Consider the following 19,610-nt stretch of genomic DNA (forward strand, 5'->3'; position numbering starts at 1 on the left):
CTTAAAAAACGTGGGCCACAACCACAAAAGGCACGAGAGGTAAGTGAAGTGCTATGTGAACCGCCCTGAGACCAAATTTAATAAATAAAAATAATATACTCCATTGCAAGGCTTCTGCATTCTGTGTAGAACATGGGGCTCAATCTGCAGTCCTCATATGCCTTTATTCACACATTTGCTGGAAAATGCTACTGGACATGGCTTGGAAGCAGGCTTGCCTTCACCTTTCTTCTTAATCAGTGCAGCTAGAGGAAGGCAGATATACTGAGATGGCTCAGTTGGTAGAGCATAGAATCATAGAATTGTAGAGTTGGAAGGGACCCTGCTTCAAGGTGTTAGGATGGAGGCCATGTTTGAGACCAACTTGTAACGAGGCCAGGGCATTTCTAAGACTGGCCTCCTGAGCCTCTGCTCCCTTGCACCTTGCCTACTTCACCATAAATAAACAAAGCAACAGACAAGAAATGGGATAAATGGAGAAAACAAAAAAGCTCCGTGTTCTGCCTCCCACTCAGACCACAATGAGAGTAAGGAAGAGGTCCTTATTGAGGCAGATTAAAAGTATTGGGTAGAGAGTCAGAGCAGCCCCAAAGCTCAGACTAAGCAACAGGAAAGGTCGGACTAGCTAGATTAGGAGCAGCTGTCCAATATTAGGGAAAAGAGTTCAGAACTGTTTGCTAGCAATGGAGCAGTCCCAACAGGTTGACACACCTACCTGCCTGCCAAGCTTTGAAAGGCAAGGTGAAGCAAGTTTCCTTTGTGCTTTACAGGAACGCTTAGCATTCAGAAATGCATTATGTTGAGGAAATTGGGTCTACTCCCAATGGCAGAAGAGCTGCAGAGTCTTGGGTGGTTTGGCTGCACTCTGTCCTTCTGACTTTGCTTCTTACACCCCCAGCAGTTGGGTCAATGCCCTCCCTGGACTCTACAGATGCTCCCTGAGGTGTCCTGTCAGAGAAGGCCACCCAGAGCTTCCAGATTCTAGCAGAAGGGAGCACCTACCTCCTCTAGCCTTCACTCCCTGCTTTCAGGCCCTACCTTCTGGAGCAAGTGGAAGAAGCAATTTAGGGGAGGAAATCCTCCACTGTAGGGAAACAGCCAGTGCATTCTGAGAATGAACAGGGATTATGGAGCAATCTGCATATGAGTGCCATAGAAGAACAGCTCTCAAACTGTAGCTTGTAAAAAAAATAATAATCCAGGTTTATATTATAACTCCTCTAACTTCTCACAATTAAAACCACATAGTTAGTGGTAGTCAGGGATGAGAATTCACCCTAAAAGAACTGACAAATCTGAGGCCTAGACCAGGGGTCGGCAAGGTTTACCTTGCCAGGGCCAGTTCACTCCAGCACAGATCACTCCGTGGGCCGGATTGCACACACGCCTGCAATTTCCGGCATCTGCGTCTGTGCAGACGCCATTTCCGGCGCCATGAAAGTGAGTCCCCATTCCACGCTGCGCTGGTTTAGTGCAGTGCGCAGGGACTCACCAAGCAAGTGGCTTGGGGGCCGGTTAAACAGCCCCCGTAGGCCGCTTGTGGCCCATGGGCCTTAGGCTGCCTACCCCTGGCCTAGACCATGGCAGTCACATTTAAAAGTGAATGCTGAGATGAATAGTCGTATACATAAGAGATTAACTGGAGGTGGTGCAAAGTCCAATCACAACTTTGTTCTAATTCAAAATTTTTTTTCAAAAATGGCTGAGGAACTGGATCTATTAAGAATTCAATCTGGCTGCCTAATGAATATTTAGGGCACTCACCTGCTGCTTCCATACCCTACCCGGCCCCCGACAAATGCTTTGTCTCATTAACTATTTAACATTATGATAGCCTTAAACAGAAATATGATAAATGTTCCTAGATATACCAAAAATTCATCTTGCATTACATGCTTGGATTCTTTAATTACTCATCTGGTGGAGGGGATAGCTCGAAGCCGTTTTCATTTAAAGGCAAATTTAAGAGAGTGGGTTGTGTATAGCTTCCCTCGCAGGAGGTGGTGGTGGGGATATGAGTATGGCTGAAAAAATTAGCAATTTAAAGAAAAGAACAGAAAGCTTTCCACAACCAGAGACAGATCATTTACCTTTTGCTATTTCCTTCGATATAAAGCTTCTAAGGGAGCAATCCAAGATCTCCAAGGGTGAGCAAGTTAGGATCCAGTTGATTTCTGGCTCAACCAGATGATTCCTGATGCAGCTGGATTATGCTGACATAAGCCCCATGTCTCGGTTCAGCCAGGGATATGACAGCGTAATTCCCTCATCCCACCACAGCTGGCTCAGTTAAGATCAGTGGATCTTATACTGGCATAAGCCCTGCATATGGGTGTTTCAGGGGAGTGGCAGGGCAGGGCAGGGAGGACTTCTGCTGGATCCAAACTCTGTTCAGCTTGGTCTCATGACCTGGCAGCATGACAAAACTTGGGTCAGGGAAAAGGGTGGCATAAGTCAAATTCTATTTTCAAGGGTTGTTTTCCTCCTCTCTTCTGGTAGCAGCCTTGCTCCTGAGCAGAGTGCGGAATAGGGGAAATTTAAGTCGTCCTAATTTAACATAAAGGTAAAGGGACCCCTGACAATTAAGTCCGGTCACGAACGACTCTGGGGTTGCGGCGCTCATCTCGCTTTACTGGCCAAGGGAGCCGGCGTTTGTCCACTTCCGCAGACAGTTTTTCCAGGTCATGTGGCCAGCATGACTAAGCAGCTTCTGGCGAAACCAGAACAGCACACGGAAACACTATTTACCTTCCCGCTGGAGCGGTACCTATTTATCTACTTGCTCTGCGTGCTTTCAAACTGCTAGGTTTGCAGGAGCAGGGACTGAACAACGGGAGCTCACCCCGTTGCGGGGATTCGAACCACCAACCTTTCGATTGGCAAGCCCAAGTGGCACAGTGGTTTAAACCACAGTGCCACCCACGTCCCTAATTTAACATATGCCAGTGTAAATTCCAGTGGCTTCCTATATGTAGGATTGCTCTGTAAGCCTGGTTTTTGTTCTTCTTGTTGTTGTTTTTTAATGAGGGTACAGTCTTCCTTTACAAAGAAACAATCTCTAACACATTTAAGTCCTAGAACTGCAAAACCAACATGCATATCACTGTTATTTTAGTATTGGAAAAACGAACAGTCTGGGTATGGGATACCGTAAAGACTGCATTCTCTCAGAGGATCTTTTCCTGTCCGAAGTACGATGGGCAGTGACCCAATGCAGGGACATCATGTCAGTGACACCAAGAATAACCTCCCTCAGTGGGGGAAGTCAGCTCCTCTGCCTCCTCCTGGTTTTTAGAGAGCTGGCCCTCTTTCAATAATGTTTAGATCTAGAAAGCTTTACCCATTTAAAGCAGATTATTTATGAACATTTGGACTTATTTACAAGAAGCAGCAGTGGCACAGAGTCTGAAAACAGAAGTAGGGTTCAGGTGTAGGAGGTCACCAGCTCCTAACCAATCAGGTCAGACCTAGAGAGACTGAGAGTCACCACTAACCAACCAGCCTCCCATCATCCCAGTCTGGGGTGAATGGAAGTTGGAGTCCAACAACAATTGAAAGGTGTCACGTTGGCTACCGCTGGCATAGATATTGCTGTGACCATGTGCAGTAGCATCCATGAACACCAGGAGCCACTGGGATCCATGCAAAATGTTCATGGAGCCTTGGGATGCTAGGAACCTTGGGGATGACCTTCCCACCTGTGCAGATATTGCTATGCATACTTCTTTAAATAGGAGATTACTTATTGCTTATTTACTATCAAGCAGAAGCTATTTTTACTAATAATGGTCTGTAGAAACTGCCCAGCTGCTGCTTGGAAGGGCAGAGGGAAGCATGGAGGACTCTTGGAATAGGAGGAAGCTGGGCAAAATCAGATCCAATTAGGTTTGGCTTGGATTCAAGCATTTGTATGCAGGAAATTACTTTTCTTTGACCAGAGCAGGAGGGAGGAAACCACGGCAGCAGTAGTACCACGGGGGGGGGGGGGGGGTAGGCTAGATGCATCAAGACTGCTGGTGTGCTTGTATCTTATATCTTAGTTCAATTGCGAAGATGGACAAGCAGTGAATACATTGTAATCTCCCCCTTTTTACTACATATGTGCATTCTCCTAACCAGGAGGCAAACCCTTTCCAAGAGTAGGTACTCAAGCTTTGCGAAAATGACGACAAACTGGATATCTCGAATATTTCCAATCAAGCTTCCACACAAATGATTCGGTGCAACGTGGTGTGTCCTGGCTCACAAAAGGAAATGTGTGACCCAATTATATTTCATACAGAAGCACAGAAGAGAAGAAGCACTTGAGGTGGACTTGCTTCCCCTTATTCTACAGTTAATCAATAGCCCAGCCAGCCACAAGGCTTTTATGCTGTGCCATGAAGCCTGCCAACAGACTCCACTGGGCTCTTAGTAGCAGCAAATTCCTGAACCGTATAAGGTCCACTTGCAATCCCTTGTTCCCACAGCTACAGAAAGCAGACAGCCTCAGAAATGACAGCATGCCACTGGCCTGCAGGTCTTTCTCGATCTTCATGGTATGGTAATGAACAAAAAATAAGGGAAAAAGGACACTGTCAGCTTTTTCTGAAGGATTTGCCAGGGGGTGGGGAGAGCCCAAACCAGCAGTCAGTAATGTGGTACTCAATATGATGAGAGTTAACTAAACTAAGCTGAAAAGTGTATTGGCTTTTTCAACATCCAGAGGACTTCGTTGAATGGGCAGCACTGTATAGAAATGTCATAAATAAATATATATAAATAAACAAGCAAATCCTTACCAAGGCCATGAAAGAGCTGCTATGCTGCGGGGATTTCAAATCTGACTTGCTTACTAAACAGCTAGGAACTTGGTAGGAAAGAACGTAGTGGCCGACTGATACATTGCATGGTTTAAGGATGGAAATGACAATGGACCCGGTTGAGCAAAATTTCTGTTCTTTAGGGACATGCAAGATGGACAGGAAAACATGCTTTTGTGGAACAATGGACAGGCAAGCTATGCTGCTCAGCATATTTTTCAAGCTAGGCTATTCGGCACGAAACAATTTTTATATGCTGCTCTAAGAAAAGAGTGGGACATAAGCAAATAAATAACAGTTAGCATAAGGTGCCAATTGGGATTTTCCAAGCCTGATCCCCAAATACATGGTAAATTGCCATAGCAGCGCATGAACCAGTATTGGGGCTGAAGACATCATCATGATTAGTCAAGCAAGGTGGACAATTTAGGTTCCACAACCTCTTCAAGGGTCCAACACCACAAAACGCTCTCTGCCGTTTTCATATTCTCATGAAGATACATGAATGAAAGCAGCTGAACATCCAAACATCAGCCAACCTGAAGGAACTTCAAATCATTGGTTTATTTGGTTGTGGCAGAATAGTTATTTGCCACAGGTAGTCTTTGATTGGTTAAAGGTTTTGATAAGGGTGAAGGTGAAGACAAAGGGAGGGGGAGAGAGAGAGAGACCGTATTATCAAGATGCAATACATACCAATGGCTTTCTGGATCAGCCTCTTGGTCCGAGTCTGTGTATCTGTCAGGGTCTGGAAGGATGCTTGGATCAAAGTCATCATCACTTTCACTGCGATCCAGAAAGGCGACACATTCCTCTTCCACCTGAGTGAAACAAACAATATACAGAATTAGATGCTTCCATATTTCATATTCTTTCAAAAATGTGTGTCGGTGTGTTTCTTCCATCCTGGTCATTTTAGTCCAGCCCAGCAATTAAGCCAAGATTTGGGTACAGCTGGTGATGCATCAGAGGAGAGCTTAACCACCAGTCCGGGTGTGGTTGACAGGCTCAGCCAAACCTTGACTTAGTTGCTGTGCTGAGCTAAGAGGACCGAAGAGGAGCAAAGTGGCTATGGGCTCCTCCCCAAGAGACCTCACGTTTGCACTAAGACATGGTTCGGTTTGGTGCTACAGCCTCCACCCTGCTCATTCACATAGCACTAAACCATGGTTTAGCACTATGTGCAAACCAGCCCATTATGTACTCACTGTTACTCCCCTCGGGGATCCTTGAAAAAGACATGATGTTTGTCCAAATCTACCACTGATAGCTATGATGGGCACTTTGCTAGCCTATTCTAATGTTAAAAAGAAGAGTGTTTTACCTACATCTCTTAATATTTAAAGAACTTTTTTTTTTCAATAACTATCTCTTTCCCGTGGCCTTAATCTCTGATTACAAGATCTTTTTTAGAAAACTTCATTTCAATCAACTTGTTTTTATTTACTAGTTTTCCATCCTTCCAAAGCAGCCCAATAAAACAGCAAGACAGTACAATAAAAATTCATTCTTCCCTCTGTAAACTGCTTTTATATTATTATGAACAAGCAGAGCCAACAACACAGTAATTTTGTGCTTTTCTTGCAAAGTTCCTCTGGTTGACCTTTGGAGTCAGGGAGAGCGCAAGGGGACATGGAGGTGAATTATGGTTTTGACACCCCTGCAAAAGTCCTTTACTGCTTCCCAAAAAAACTCTCTTGTGCTATTTTAAAGGTCACAGAGAAAGAGGAGAAGGAGGAGAAAATCAGATTTATTATAAAAAGCCAATATATAAAGTTGGGTGGGGGGGCAGTTAAGCCTGGAATATTCACTCTCAACAAACAACAGTAAACCATGGCTCATAAGGATCAATAAAACCAAGAGATAGATTCACTTTACACAGCAAACTACCAAAAAGAGAGGGAGGGAGGAGTGGGGGCAGGGGAACAAAACAGACAGATGCCTTGCTGAGGGCAGCTTGACAGATTGGTTGCTTGGTCTTTTTCCTTCTTCCCTACCAACCGTAGAGATGCATGTGTGAAGTACAACACCACAGCTAATTTTGTCACCCGGCATTCTGGTTACAGTGCAGGTGCAAAGCAAGCGAAGGCATCTGCTTTCTCACTGGTGTGATGAAGTGTCACGCTTCCTACGTCCACCTCACCACAAAACGCAGAAAGAGTTTAAAAGAAAAGAGGAATGTGCAAAGAGGGAAATGCACCCAAGACAGAACTCTGCAGACAAAATGACAAAGATTTATAGAGATGAGATATTCGTTCACCTCAAAGTCACTTCTGTTGAATGAATCGTTTGCCAAAGAGAACACAACAAGAACACAACTGCTTGAAATATGGCAGGTTTAGTATGGCGGGTTCATTATGGCTATATAAGCTATAGTTCAGCCTTCGCCAACATATGCTCACCAGACATTTGGGAGTAAAACTCCCATCTGGCCCAGCCAGGACGGTCCTACTGTGTTGGCAGAGGCTACTATAGTAGAAAAAGACTTTTGTATTTATTCTGTTTTTCTCCATATTGCTGTTTCTTTACATCTGATGATCATCATCATCATCTGTATGGCATAAGCCCCCTGCCCCCATGGTTTTTCAAGATCGTTCTGAGAAGGTTTTAGTTGCCCTCTGTGATGCTATCACAATATCACTACATGACCCTTGTGACTAGATCAGGAAGCATTGACCTTGCTCTAAATCAGTGTTTCCCAAACATGGGTCTCCAGCTGTTTTTGAACTATAATTCCCATCATCCCTGGACCACTGGTCCTGCTAGCTAGGGATGATGGGAGTTGTAGTCCAAAAACAGCTAGTTGGGAAACACTGCTCTAAATAATCTTTGCTTGCCCTCAGTGACATTAGCAACAGCGAACTGCGATGGGCTCTGGAGCATGTCAGCAAATAATTCCTGACTGGCTGGGATCACCGCTGGAAGACAAAAGAACCCCTAAAGCTGATAGGGGGAACGGGCAGGAATGATGTGTGAAAGCATTTACCTATTTTAAGGTTTTGCTTTTTTAAAAAAAATTGGAGAAAATATTCTGGTATCTTCAGGAAGCATTGCTTTCAATCAAAAAATTAAGATAGCTGAAAAGCCATTGCAGGTCTCTTCGATAAAGAGTTGACAAAATACTTTTATCGTGCAATTTAGAACCTTTGCAATGTTGACATCCTGTTTTGAAAACTAATTTGCACTGACTTCAGTGGAATCTACGTTCAGATAAACATGATCAGAGTAATAAGTCTAAGCTTTATGAGGACCTTCCCAATCTATTGTATAACAAAATACAGTATGCTGAAAAACAAAGCTCTCTCTTCTCTATGCCTCATTCTGATGAGATTCAGTAAGATTAGGGAAACACAAAATATGACAAAACTGACAAGTAAAGACATGGAAACAAAATGCAGAGAGAAATTATCTTCCTTTTAAGGCAGAAAAGCATAACCACCCAGATCCTAAATCTTTCTTATTCTTCTTCCACATCACACAAAATGTACTTGACGTGCCTACATTCTCTTATCTCACACACCCTTTTGTCACTTTCAAGGTTCACGGCAGTCACGGCTGTCAGCCCATGTACAGAACGTAATTCTCAAAAGTAGTCTCTTGTGTTCAAACATTTCAACACATCAGCCTCCTTCAGGGAGCTCAATATCTGCCCCTTGGGGAAATGTGTGCACAAGAGAAATGGGTTTATATAACTTTTATGGAACTTCTCAGTAACTTTGCTTACATTGCAGTTGGAAGGAAAATGATGCAGAAAATACTACATTTTCTTCTCTTTTCCAGTGCTAAGAAAACCCATTAAGGAATACTGTATGGATAAACAATATCTGGGAAGAGTTACTTGTAAAAGGACTTATGTTAACCGATGGATTGTTTTTTTAAACTGCTTTGTTTCTTTAAATAAGAAATTCCCTATGCCATATGACAAACTTATACCTCTCATCAATTGCAAAAGGTGATGTGTATCTTTAAAACCCTAAACAGTTTGCGTCCCAAACACCTGCAGTAGTGCCTATTCCCAAATCAACTTGCTTATATTCTAATATATTCTGCCAGGGCCCTTCTCCATGTACCTTTTTCATCAGATTGATTTGTGCCCTGATCATTCCCCAAAGAGGTTTACTTAGCACCAGTGTTGCAATAGTTTAGATACAGGGCAAAACATTTTCCTTTATCTGGATATTTCAATAGATTTTAATTCACTGCATCTGACAAAATCTTAATCTGCTTTAAGATTTTATTCTCTTTCTTTTATCCTTGTTTTTTGTGTATTACTTTACTCAGTGTGAGGCACATTAATCAACCTTCTTGTGTTTTATACAGCTGAGTTTTATTTTCAACAGATATGTAGTTTTCTGACCCCTTGTGGCTTGGAAAATACACTTGACTTTTCAAAGTCCTTAAACCAAGGAAAATAAATTCAATTTAAAAAACCCTCAACAACATAAAGTTTAAATATCTAATTTCACACTATGGTTTTGACCTTTGGGATTAAAAAATGAGGGTTCTTCCCCTCTCCACCCGCACTCCTCCTATGTTGGCTCTGAACATAAAATAAGGATGGCTCATCACAGATACTGAAAATGTCACAAGCAACATGAAATTTAAAGTTTAGCGTGGCAAGCTATGTGTTATATACTGGAGGTCCCAAAACATTTCCCCCCAAGAGAGTTTGGAAGTAATAAACTAAGCTCCTGAATATTCAAACAGCACACTTCCAGATACTGATTCATTATGGGCCAGTGTCATGGCGCCTAACTTCAGTAGGGGCTGCAATACCACAAGGATATAGGGTAGAGGCTACTCCGTACAGGGGAGAACCTTCAGTATGTTCTCCCATATCCTTACCCTTGTCCTCGGACTCAGAATACGAGTCCCCAACAGCACCTGAGCCTCCCCAACCTAGCAGGAGCTGATGGGTACAAAACCAGGTACGTATCACTTAAAAACACACAGCTGGTTCCTGCAACAAGGCAAGGTCAACGGCAATACAGTGGTGCCTCGCAACACGAAAAGAATCCGTTCTGTGATTCTCTTCGTCTAGCGGTTTTTTCGTCTTGCGAAGCAAGCCATTGAAGGATTAGCGGATTAGCGCTATTAGCGGCTTTTAGCGGCTTATCTGCTGATCGGATCAGCTGATAAGCGGTTTAGCGGCTTAGAAAGGGGGGGAGGGAAAAAACCAGCAGGAACTCGCAAGACATTGTCGTCTTGCGAAGCAAGCCCATAGGAAATTCGTTTTGCGAAGCACCTCCAAAACGGAAAACTCTTTCGTCTAGCGAGTTTTCCGTCTTGCGAGGCATTCGTCTTGCGGGGCACCACTGTACATCCCTTGTCAGTGTAATAAGACTTCAAGCTCTTTGCTGAAGCAACATCTCTTTACAGCTGCACTGCGGGAAAGGCCTTAGCATAGCAATGGTCCCAAGGTTTAGCCCCTGATATTTTCACGTAGGGTTGGGAACACACTTTTCTCTGCAGAGCTGCTGCCAGTCAGTCTGGACCGTCCTGAGCTGTATGGGCCAAAGGCCCAACTCAGTGTAAAGCAACTTCCTATGTTCGCAGGAGAAAGGGTTCCAGCCAGCAGGACCCACAAGGAACTTCCGCTGGTTTTGACTTAATAAGACATATACTTAAAAAGATGCGACCTGGTAGGTAACCCTGCCTGTCCAGGAGACATTCAAGAGGAGTGCGTCCACTTCCCCTGCAACCTTCAAACCTCAGCAGAACAAAATCTTCAAAAATTGAGCCAAAGGCTTCTGGAAGATGTAATAATTTATAATTCTGAATATACAGGCGTTCCCCCCATTTACACGTGATCAACTCGAACGCAACCGTGTATATGCACAGCACCAGGAAATAAATTGTTACACGCCTGTAGAACAAAAATATCTGTTTTACTATGGAGAAAAACAAGCTGACAAAATCAACCCTCAGAACGTATTTGGACAAGAATTCCTGTATCTGAAATATGTGTGAGATCAAAGTCTTTGGTTTGCGTGTGACCTTTCTGAATCCCCAATAAGAAATGTATGAGCAGGAAGCATTGCTCACAGGGTTCCCTAAATGTTTCCATGGAATGCACTTGCCTGGACCACTTTAGCTTGAAAACCAAGCCCTCCATGGTTGTTCACAGCCACTATTGAAACGTCCCATTTGTGATTCCTCTAACAACCATAGTAAACTCTCATTTAGAGGTCATGTTGCATTTTTTCAGCCAGTATACAAACTGCTGCCAGAAAGCTGTTTTTGAGCATAGCATAGTCCACATATTACAGTTCTCCATGCAAATATGACCCTATTGTAATGTGTGACCCGTCCCCACATTTACAGAAGGTCACTTTCATCTCTCTCTTTTTAATGCAGGTATTAAAGTTGTCTCTACAGAATACGGTAGTCTATGAAACACCAATTTTTCATCTGCTAGCACATTACGTTTCCAAGCTGCTCATTCATTTGTCTCTTTATTACAGGAATACTTGACAAATCCTTATACTGTGTAAAGAGTGTAACTTATCTACAGCAAGCAAGATGAAATACATTCTGTGATTGATGACTTGTGTCTAGCTTTCATAAAAATAGGAAACAAGGCTTCTCAACTCCTAGAAGATTACATTTGGGGACAATGCGGATAAGAGTGATCAAACCAAAGGGCTGTTGAGGCTGCAGTTATTAATGCTATATATTATATTTCAAGTGTTATGCAATTGAAACATCTTAAATTAATTTAGTGAAAAGTAATGATATCTGATACAAGACTTTGTTTGTTTTATTGTTCATATACCTTCCCTGTAGTTATCTGTCAAGTGTGCCAAGGAAATCTGTCACAGATGGGAAACAAGTAAATATTTGTCTCAATTTGGTAGGGGAAATGGAAAATGCAAACTATTATGTACCAGTCTGGCCTCTACCATTCTTTGGCCATCTGGGGCTATTTTCTCAGGTAGGTCTTGGAGAATACATTACATTGGTGCTCCACCATCTCCTTTGTACCATCACAACATCTAGGATGACCTGAAAGGTGCCTTCTCCACTATACAGTAGACCAGTGTTTCCCAACCATGGGTCTCTAGCTGTTTTAGACTACAACTCCCATCATCCCTAGCTACCAAGACCAGTGGTCAGGGATGATGGGAATTTTAGCCTGAAAACAGCTGGAGACCCAAAATTAGGAAACACTGCCATAGACACATCCATTCTGAACAGCAAGAGCACTTAAGTATGTATTTTCAGTAACTGTCCCACAACCTACGATGCCACCTTATTCTACACATGCCCACTCAACCGCTTTGGTCGGCAGAATTGGCACTACTGAAGGTGGCCACATAATACCTGTTTCACATTTGTAAGATCTCGATCATTTAGGCTAACAGTGCTGACACTAGGGAACTTAAGACTGCCTATTGAGATCAAGCAGCTGCCTTCACTGTGCTCTTTTTTAGAATAGGATGAACATCCAACAAATCAAATAAATATGCACATGTCCTTGCACATGCAAACAGAACAAATATGAGACACTAAGGCAGGACCCATTTGGGGAACCCAGCTCAGACCAGAGATCCCGTGAGTGTGATCTGTGTTAAACCAGCAGAGGTGCCATTTATTTTCAGGTTGGAATTATGCTTACTCCAACAGAATCCCGCACCAGGAATGCGGAAGAGCCAGGAGTGAAACTCACTTGTTTTTCTTTAGAGTCAGTTTATAAACACCATCCCAATGTAACTAGGCTTGCATTTGTTTGTGCTCAGCAGAGAATGGTAACACACATAAGTATGATAACATGTGCAAAGCTTGGTTTCCAGAGATAAGCTCCATCTCACAAACGCGTCTAAATGAGATGTCTTCAACCTATTCAGCTGTTTGTTGTTTTTGTTGCTTTTAAAAATCTCAGTCATTTCCTGAAATATCTAGGTTGGACTACTTGTATAAGTGTGCGCATTACTAGCTAACAAGTAGCTTTGTTCTGAGTAATTGAGCTCGGAATTCTTTTCTTTTCTTATTTTACCAAAATGAAATAGTGTTCCCAAAAAGTTATTATCCATACAGGAAAGAAAATACTGAGGTAAAAAACCTAACCATTTGTGGTTTACATGAGAACTCAACTGTAATCTCCAAAAGGCAGGAGGATAGCATGAAATTATGATGTATATACACCTAATTAATTCTCAGTATTAATCTGGATTTTACCATTAACACAGATCTTATTAAGTAGTGACTCTTTACTGCAGTTGAAAAGTGGGAGGCAGCCAAAACTGGAAAAAGACCAAACAAAATCCATCCTGAATGTTATCTTATATCACTTTTTACTGTTGTTGTTCAACCCAAAGAAACAGTGTAGAGATTCAGCGACAGCTGGGGGGAAAAGGACAATTTAATAAGTGTCTGGGAGATTTAGATTTCCCAACAGAAAGTCACTTGGGAATTGAACCACATTTCAACATTGACTTGTTAAAGTCATCTCAAACATTTCTTACTTGAAACGGGTATATGTGGGCTGGTACAGGACTGTCAAAAAAAGAAAAGGATGCCCAAGTGGAAGTAAACAACAGCTTGGTTCTCTTGAGTGTGGGATGAAATGATCATGGAATAGCTAACACCTGTGCTGTTTTTCTAGAAAAAGAGGTGCTGGCGCTCACCATGAACTTCTCCCTTGTTCTCCTGAGAGGTGTTGGACCTGAGCTCCGGTGAGCTAAGCTGGAAAAAAGCCTATTTAAGTTAACCAAAAAAAAAAAGTCAAGCAAGCGAAAAACTCTTCCCCTCCCACAAAATGGGAAATATTCAGTATGGATCTTCTGAATAATCCAATACCTACCCAAAGCAATGTTTATATATTGTGACAAAGTAAAGAGGCGAGGGAGGGTTGTGTTTTCATCATCAGTTACTGAATGCCTATAATTTTGTTAATAACTATTCACCGGAAAAAATTGTCTTTTCCCCCCCTCCTTTAAAAAATGAAATTGAACTTTCTAAAACTGGATGATGACGTGAAATTTATCTTGGAACTGCATGGACAAACACACTTGGGTGCTTAAACTAGACCAGGGGTCAGCAAACTTTTTCAGCAGGGGGCTGGTCCACTGTCCCTCAGACCTTGTAGGGGGCCGGACTATATTTGTGGGGGGGGGGGGAATGAACGCATTGCTATGCCCCACAAATAACCCAGAGATGCATTTTAAATAAAAGCACACATTCTACTCATGTAAAAACACGCTGATTCCCAGACTGTCCGCGGGCCGGATTTAGAAGGTGATTTGGCCAGATCCGGCCCCTGGGCCTTAGTTTGCCTACCCATGAACTAGACTCTCAACTAGCCATGATAGCTATGCTCTACCTCTGCGGTCGGATGCAGCAGGGGAAGAGTGCCTTGGGCTCCGGTCCTGCTTATGGGTTTCCTACAGGCATCTAGTTGGCCACAGGGTGCTGGACTAGATGGGCCAATGGCCTGATCCAGCAGCCTCGTCTTATGTTCTTAAGTAGTTACAAGAACAGATGCTGTTGTATGAACAACAGACTTGGCCTCAACAGATACGGTGCTTCTAGAGGGCTGTTTCTGCACGTTTAGCATGCCTGATACATTGGGCTCATTAAAATAATAATAATAATAATAAAAATTATTGTGCACCTGGAGGTCTCCCTCAACTCAATGGCTCTATTTGCATGCACTGCAAAGCCAAGGTGAATGGTTTAATTAAGCTATAATGTGGCACAAACCACAAGTACATGCAACAGAAGTGCTTCCATTTTGCTCCTCCCTTCATTCAACCAGCAACAACAAACCATGTGTCTTAGCCAGCACTCCTGGTTTGTTTCTTTCCAAACAAGCCACAATGCGAAGCCAAGGTGTGTGCTTGGTTTCCTGCATACAGCTTGGGCACGTCATGGTTGCAACAGACCACACACATTAGCTTAAACTTACGTTAAAATGTGATTATCATTGTTAGTTCAATTTATTAACTGCCCATAATCTTAAGGTCCCAGGGTGGGTTACAACAATATAAAATACAACATTAAAAACAGATTTAAGAAACGCAACATTACTAAACATGTGACTGTGAATAACTGGGGTGGTCCTGAAAATATCCAGCTCAGGGGTTAATGACCAGGGTAAAGAGATAAGTTTTCAGCATTTTCTAAAAATTGTATAGTGAAGTTGCCAGTTGCACCTCTGTGGGGAGGAAGTTCTACAACTTAGAGGCGGCCACAGAGAATGTTTCTGTGGGGGTGCAACTACCAAGAGAACTCCCTCTGTCAATCTTAGCACCCAAGTGACCCTCTGTCAATCTTAGCACCCAAGGCTGCAGGGTTACACTGAATAATATATATATATATATATATATATATATATATATATATATATATATATATATATATATATATATATATGAGAGAGAGCGCACACATATGTGAGCAGCATGAATTTGTCAAGGGATGCTACAGCTCTTCATAGAATCATATAATTTTAGAGTTGAAAGGGACCACAAGAGTCATTTAGTCAAACCCCCTACAATTCAGGAATCTTTTGCCCAAAGTGGGGCCTGGGTCCATGGCCGTGAGATTAAGAGTCTCATGCTCTTCTGACTGAACTATCCCAGCAGCCTTCATATTATGCTGCACTGGGGTAAATAGTAAATAGGAGCTTGTAGCTCCTCTAGCTATACTTTCCTAAGACATCCTGCCATATTGCTACATACAAGAAGCTTGATAAAGACACAGCACTGTGGTCAGATCTCATTTTCCCTGCATTATTTTTCAAACTGGATTTTTTTTATAGCACTGTTAAGAATGTGGTATGTTTGTATTTGGAGAATATGCAACTTTCCCTCTCCAGGATAATCATTATGTCAATTTCTCATACTTCCTCTCTATCCCCCAACCTTTTTCAATCCCAAAGCTTGCATTAGTTTGCATAAGAAATACTGGGGAAGATTTTGATTTGCCAAAGGATGTTTTATTTGGCAGCTACATATACAAATTGCAGACTGTAAGGTTTGGAAATAATGAGAACTGAAATGAAATAACCTTCCTGCATTTTAAACATGGCCGCTGAACTTAAGCAAAAACTAAATCTGGGGTAAACATTTATCCCTGGCACTGGCTCCTTTTACGTAGTAAGCAATTCCGATGTCTGGAATAAAGTTGAGAACGTTTTAAAGCAGAGAATGTTTTAAAGATAACTTGTAATTTTATAACGATCTGCACTATGCAAAAATAAACACCCTGGAATAAATCTGGTGAGCTTTTATCACCTAACCAGTCTTAAATCTCTTCTTCAGGCATTGAAGAAACCAAACAGGAAGCCTTTGCCCTTGAAAATCTCAGCTTCATTTAAAAAGGAAAAGGGGGAGGGAATGTCTCTCACATATGATTATTCAATGATCATCATAACTGCTGTGTGTACCAATAATTAATTCCTCCCCTCAAATCACGCTTGAAGCATATAACATATTTAGGCCATACGCCTGAATTTTCCCAGACATTACTGGGATTCCAAAGGCAGAATTGACATCCAGGTGGAATTTCAGAAAGGCGGCACCTTGTCCTGGATCTTAGGCAAGTCAATCAAAAACTTGTGGGGTTTTTTTTGGGGGGGCAAAGCTAAACCATTTTGGTGGTTTCATTTAAAAAAACCTAACATGACTTTTTGAAATATGACAACCCTAACTTATTGGGCTCAATTTCACGTCTAAGGTTTTTCCCCCATAATTTTGTTTGATTTGCATTTGGTATAATGTTCATGAAATGAAGTACTAACAAGAATTCATTCAAAGCAACAGCAATCTATTACTCGACTTTGGAACACATTTTTAAAAGAAAAGCCTGACTAGCTTTTCAGACCCCCTTTAATTGAATAACTTTCTAAAGAAATGCCTGAAGCAACTGATATTATAGTCAAAGTCTTGGTTGTTCTGTTATCTTTTACTCCATGAAGACCGATTTATCCTAAATAGAACCCAATAAGGCAGACATGCATGTACAAAATGGTTTTTTTTAATGTGATCCTATGAAGAATTTTTGCAGGTAGCTCTTAGAAATATTAAATAATCAATAAAATTTTTGGATTTTTTAATCATGTTAATTTTTGATCACTATTTAAATTTTTAAATTTTATAACTTAAATTTAAAATTTAGTGTAAGTTCATTATGTGACAAAAGGGATGCGGGTGGCGCTGTGGGTTAAACCACAGAGCCTAGAACTTGCTGATCAGAAGGTCAGCGGTTTGAATCCCTGTGACGGGGTGAGCTCCCGTTGCTCGGTCCCTGCTCCTGCCAACCTAGCAGTTCGAAAGCACGTCAAAGTGCAAGTAGATAAATAGGTACCGCTCCGGTGGGAAGGTAAACGGCGTTTCCATGCGCTGCTCTGGTTCGCCAGAAGCAGCTTAGTCATGCTGGCCACATGACCTGGAAGCTGTACGCCGGCTCCCTTGGCCAATAAAGCGAGATGAGCGCCGCAACCCCAGAGTCGGCCACGACTGGACCTTATGGTCAGGGGTCCCTTTACCTTTACCTCATTATGTGACATATCATATGAAAGGCAATGAAGTCCTAAAGAGATTGGTGTTTTTAGTTTTGACGTATCCCAATCATGGGCTGAGCTTGTAAGTTTTTGCTTAGTCTGTCAAGACCAAAATTGTCATTTAAAAAAAAATAATCAAACCCTCATAACTCAAAAACGGGATAAAAAAAGTTGGATCACTTGATATGGAATGTCTGAATAGAAGAAATGGCAAGGACTGTACTTGTGAGAAAAAACTCCCTTTCCCCAAATATGCTAGGCAACCCAGTTTTCACTGAATGGTATTCCCTCCCCACTGTGAGGACATCATTGCGCTACTGATACAGTGGTACCCCGCAAGACGAACGCCTCGCGAGACAAAAAACTCGCAAAACGAAAGGTTTTTTCGTTTTCGAGTTGCCTCGCAAGACGAATTTCCCTATGGGCTTGCTTCGCAAAACGAAGCTTGCCCCGGGGACAGCGGGTCTTCTCTTTTGAAGCAAGGGGCTGCGGGGAGATCGCTATCTCCCCGCAGCCCCTTGCTTCATAAGAGGTCCGGGGGCAGCGGGAAGCGACGCGCTTCTTCCCCGCTTCCCCCGGACGTCTTTTGCAGCAAGGGGCTGCAGGGAGATCGCTATCTCCCCGCAGCCCCTTGCTTCAAAAGAGGTCCGGGGGCAGCGGGAAGCGAAGCGCTTCTTCCCCGCTGCCCCCGGACCTCTTTTGAAGCAAGGGGCTGCGGGGAGATCGCTTCTCCCGGTGCTCCGAAGCCGGGCGGGGGGCAGGGGACACCTCCCGCCGCCGCGGGGACACCTTTTGAAGGCAGGCGGGGCGGGAGCAAAGACTTCCGCCCCCCCCCCCCGCCCGCCTTCAGAAGAGGTCCAGGACCTCTTCTGAAGGCTGGCGGGGGGCAAAAGTCTTTGTCCCCCCTGCCTGCCTTCCCAGGGGCTTTTAAATCGCCCCGGACAGCGGAGAAGTCCTCCGCTGTCCCGGGGTTTTTTAAAATGCTGGGGGTGGGAAGAAAAGCCCTTGTCCCCCCCCCCAGCCTTCAGAAGAGGTCCGGGGACAGACTGTCCCCGGACCTGGTCTGAAGGCGGTTTCCCTAGGAACGCATTAATTGATTTTCAATGCATTCCTATGGGAAACCGTGCATCGCAAGACGAAAAAACCGCAAGACGAAGAGACTTGCGGAACGAATTAATTTCGTCTTGCGAGGCACCACTGTACATAAAAAGACAGAGCACTCTAGGAACCAAAACAAAAAAAAAAATCTCGTTACCGTTATGATCCATCAGTACTTTGTAATAAAACATTTTATGCCCAGCCTTCACCAATCTGCTGCCTTTCAGACGTTTTGGACTACAACTCTTTATTGGCACTAGTCAGTATAGCCTTGCTAAAAAAAATCCTTAAAGTACATAATATTTTTAGAAGGAATCCCCCCCCCCCCCGGGAAAACTGCTGGAAATACATCGAGTCGCTGGAGTCAATTTGACGGCAAAAGTAACTTGTGTACCTTTCTCCTTGTTCAGAATATCTTCGTGGCAAAATGAACACTTTAAGTGATCAGTGGTAAAAAAAAAGAACCAGTCAGTTTTCTCACACATGAAAAATGGTCTCTTGCTGTAATCTAATGAACATCTATCTCCGCTACCCCTGAACGCATGAAACTCATCCCAGCGCCACACAATTTTTATTTCAACTCAGAGACTTGCAATTAAAACAGAGATGAGGTTTTAATAGCAATTTCTCTCAATGGTAATTTTATTCTAGTAGATATGCTCAGACAGACTGACCCAAGTACCCACCTTGTATCAAATTAACTAATATGGTGCGCTCAATCAGAAGAATTAACCATCATGGTGCAGTAAATTAGAAGAGGTTTTATAGCAGTGTAACTAGATTTGATCTACGGCATTTACCTGCTGGAATCAAATTATTTTTGCCAGGAACTGTGTTTCCTTATTGTTTTTAATGAACTGTTATTTTATTATTCAACTTGCTTGGGTGCTTTCTATTAGTGTCTGCATAACAAAAGTCACACATTTATTTTGTCAGGAGGACAGTTTGCTATTTTTTAGTTGCACTTTCCTTAATTATGTGCTAACAACATTGCATAGGAAGATGGAAAGATTTTAAAGTATATTCTCTTCATTGGAAATGCATGATTTTCAGAGAGAGGATAAGCACAACATTGTTGAAAACACCTCCTATGTTGATACAGAAAAGTCTGGTTTTACAATTACTATTCATACCGAGCAATGATTTTTCTTAAGCTGATATTTAGACTTAAGGGCAATCACAAAATGATAAGAGAAAAACCTTGG

General features: G+C 42.7%; 1 protein-coding gene across 1 annotated transcript in view; it reads right to left on the reverse strand.

Moving 5' to 3' along the window:
• Positions 1-19,610, reverse strand: part of DDX10 (DEAD-box helicase 10) — a 174,117-nt gene that overhangs the window by 14,207 nt on the left and 140,300 nt on the right. The window contains exon 17 of the mRNA XM_081199358.1: positions 5,499-5,623. Within this exon, the coding sequence (XP_081055484.1) occupies positions 5,499-5,623 (125 nt within the window). The remainder of the gene's footprint in view (positions 1-5,498; positions 5,624-19,610) is intronic.

Source organism: Podarcis bocagei, assembly GCF_964188305.1.
Source record: "Podarcis bocagei genome assembly, chromosome: 6".
Classification (NCBI taxonomy): domain Eukaryota; kingdom Metazoa; phylum Chordata; class Lepidosauria; order Squamata; family Lacertidae; genus Podarcis; species Podarcis bocagei.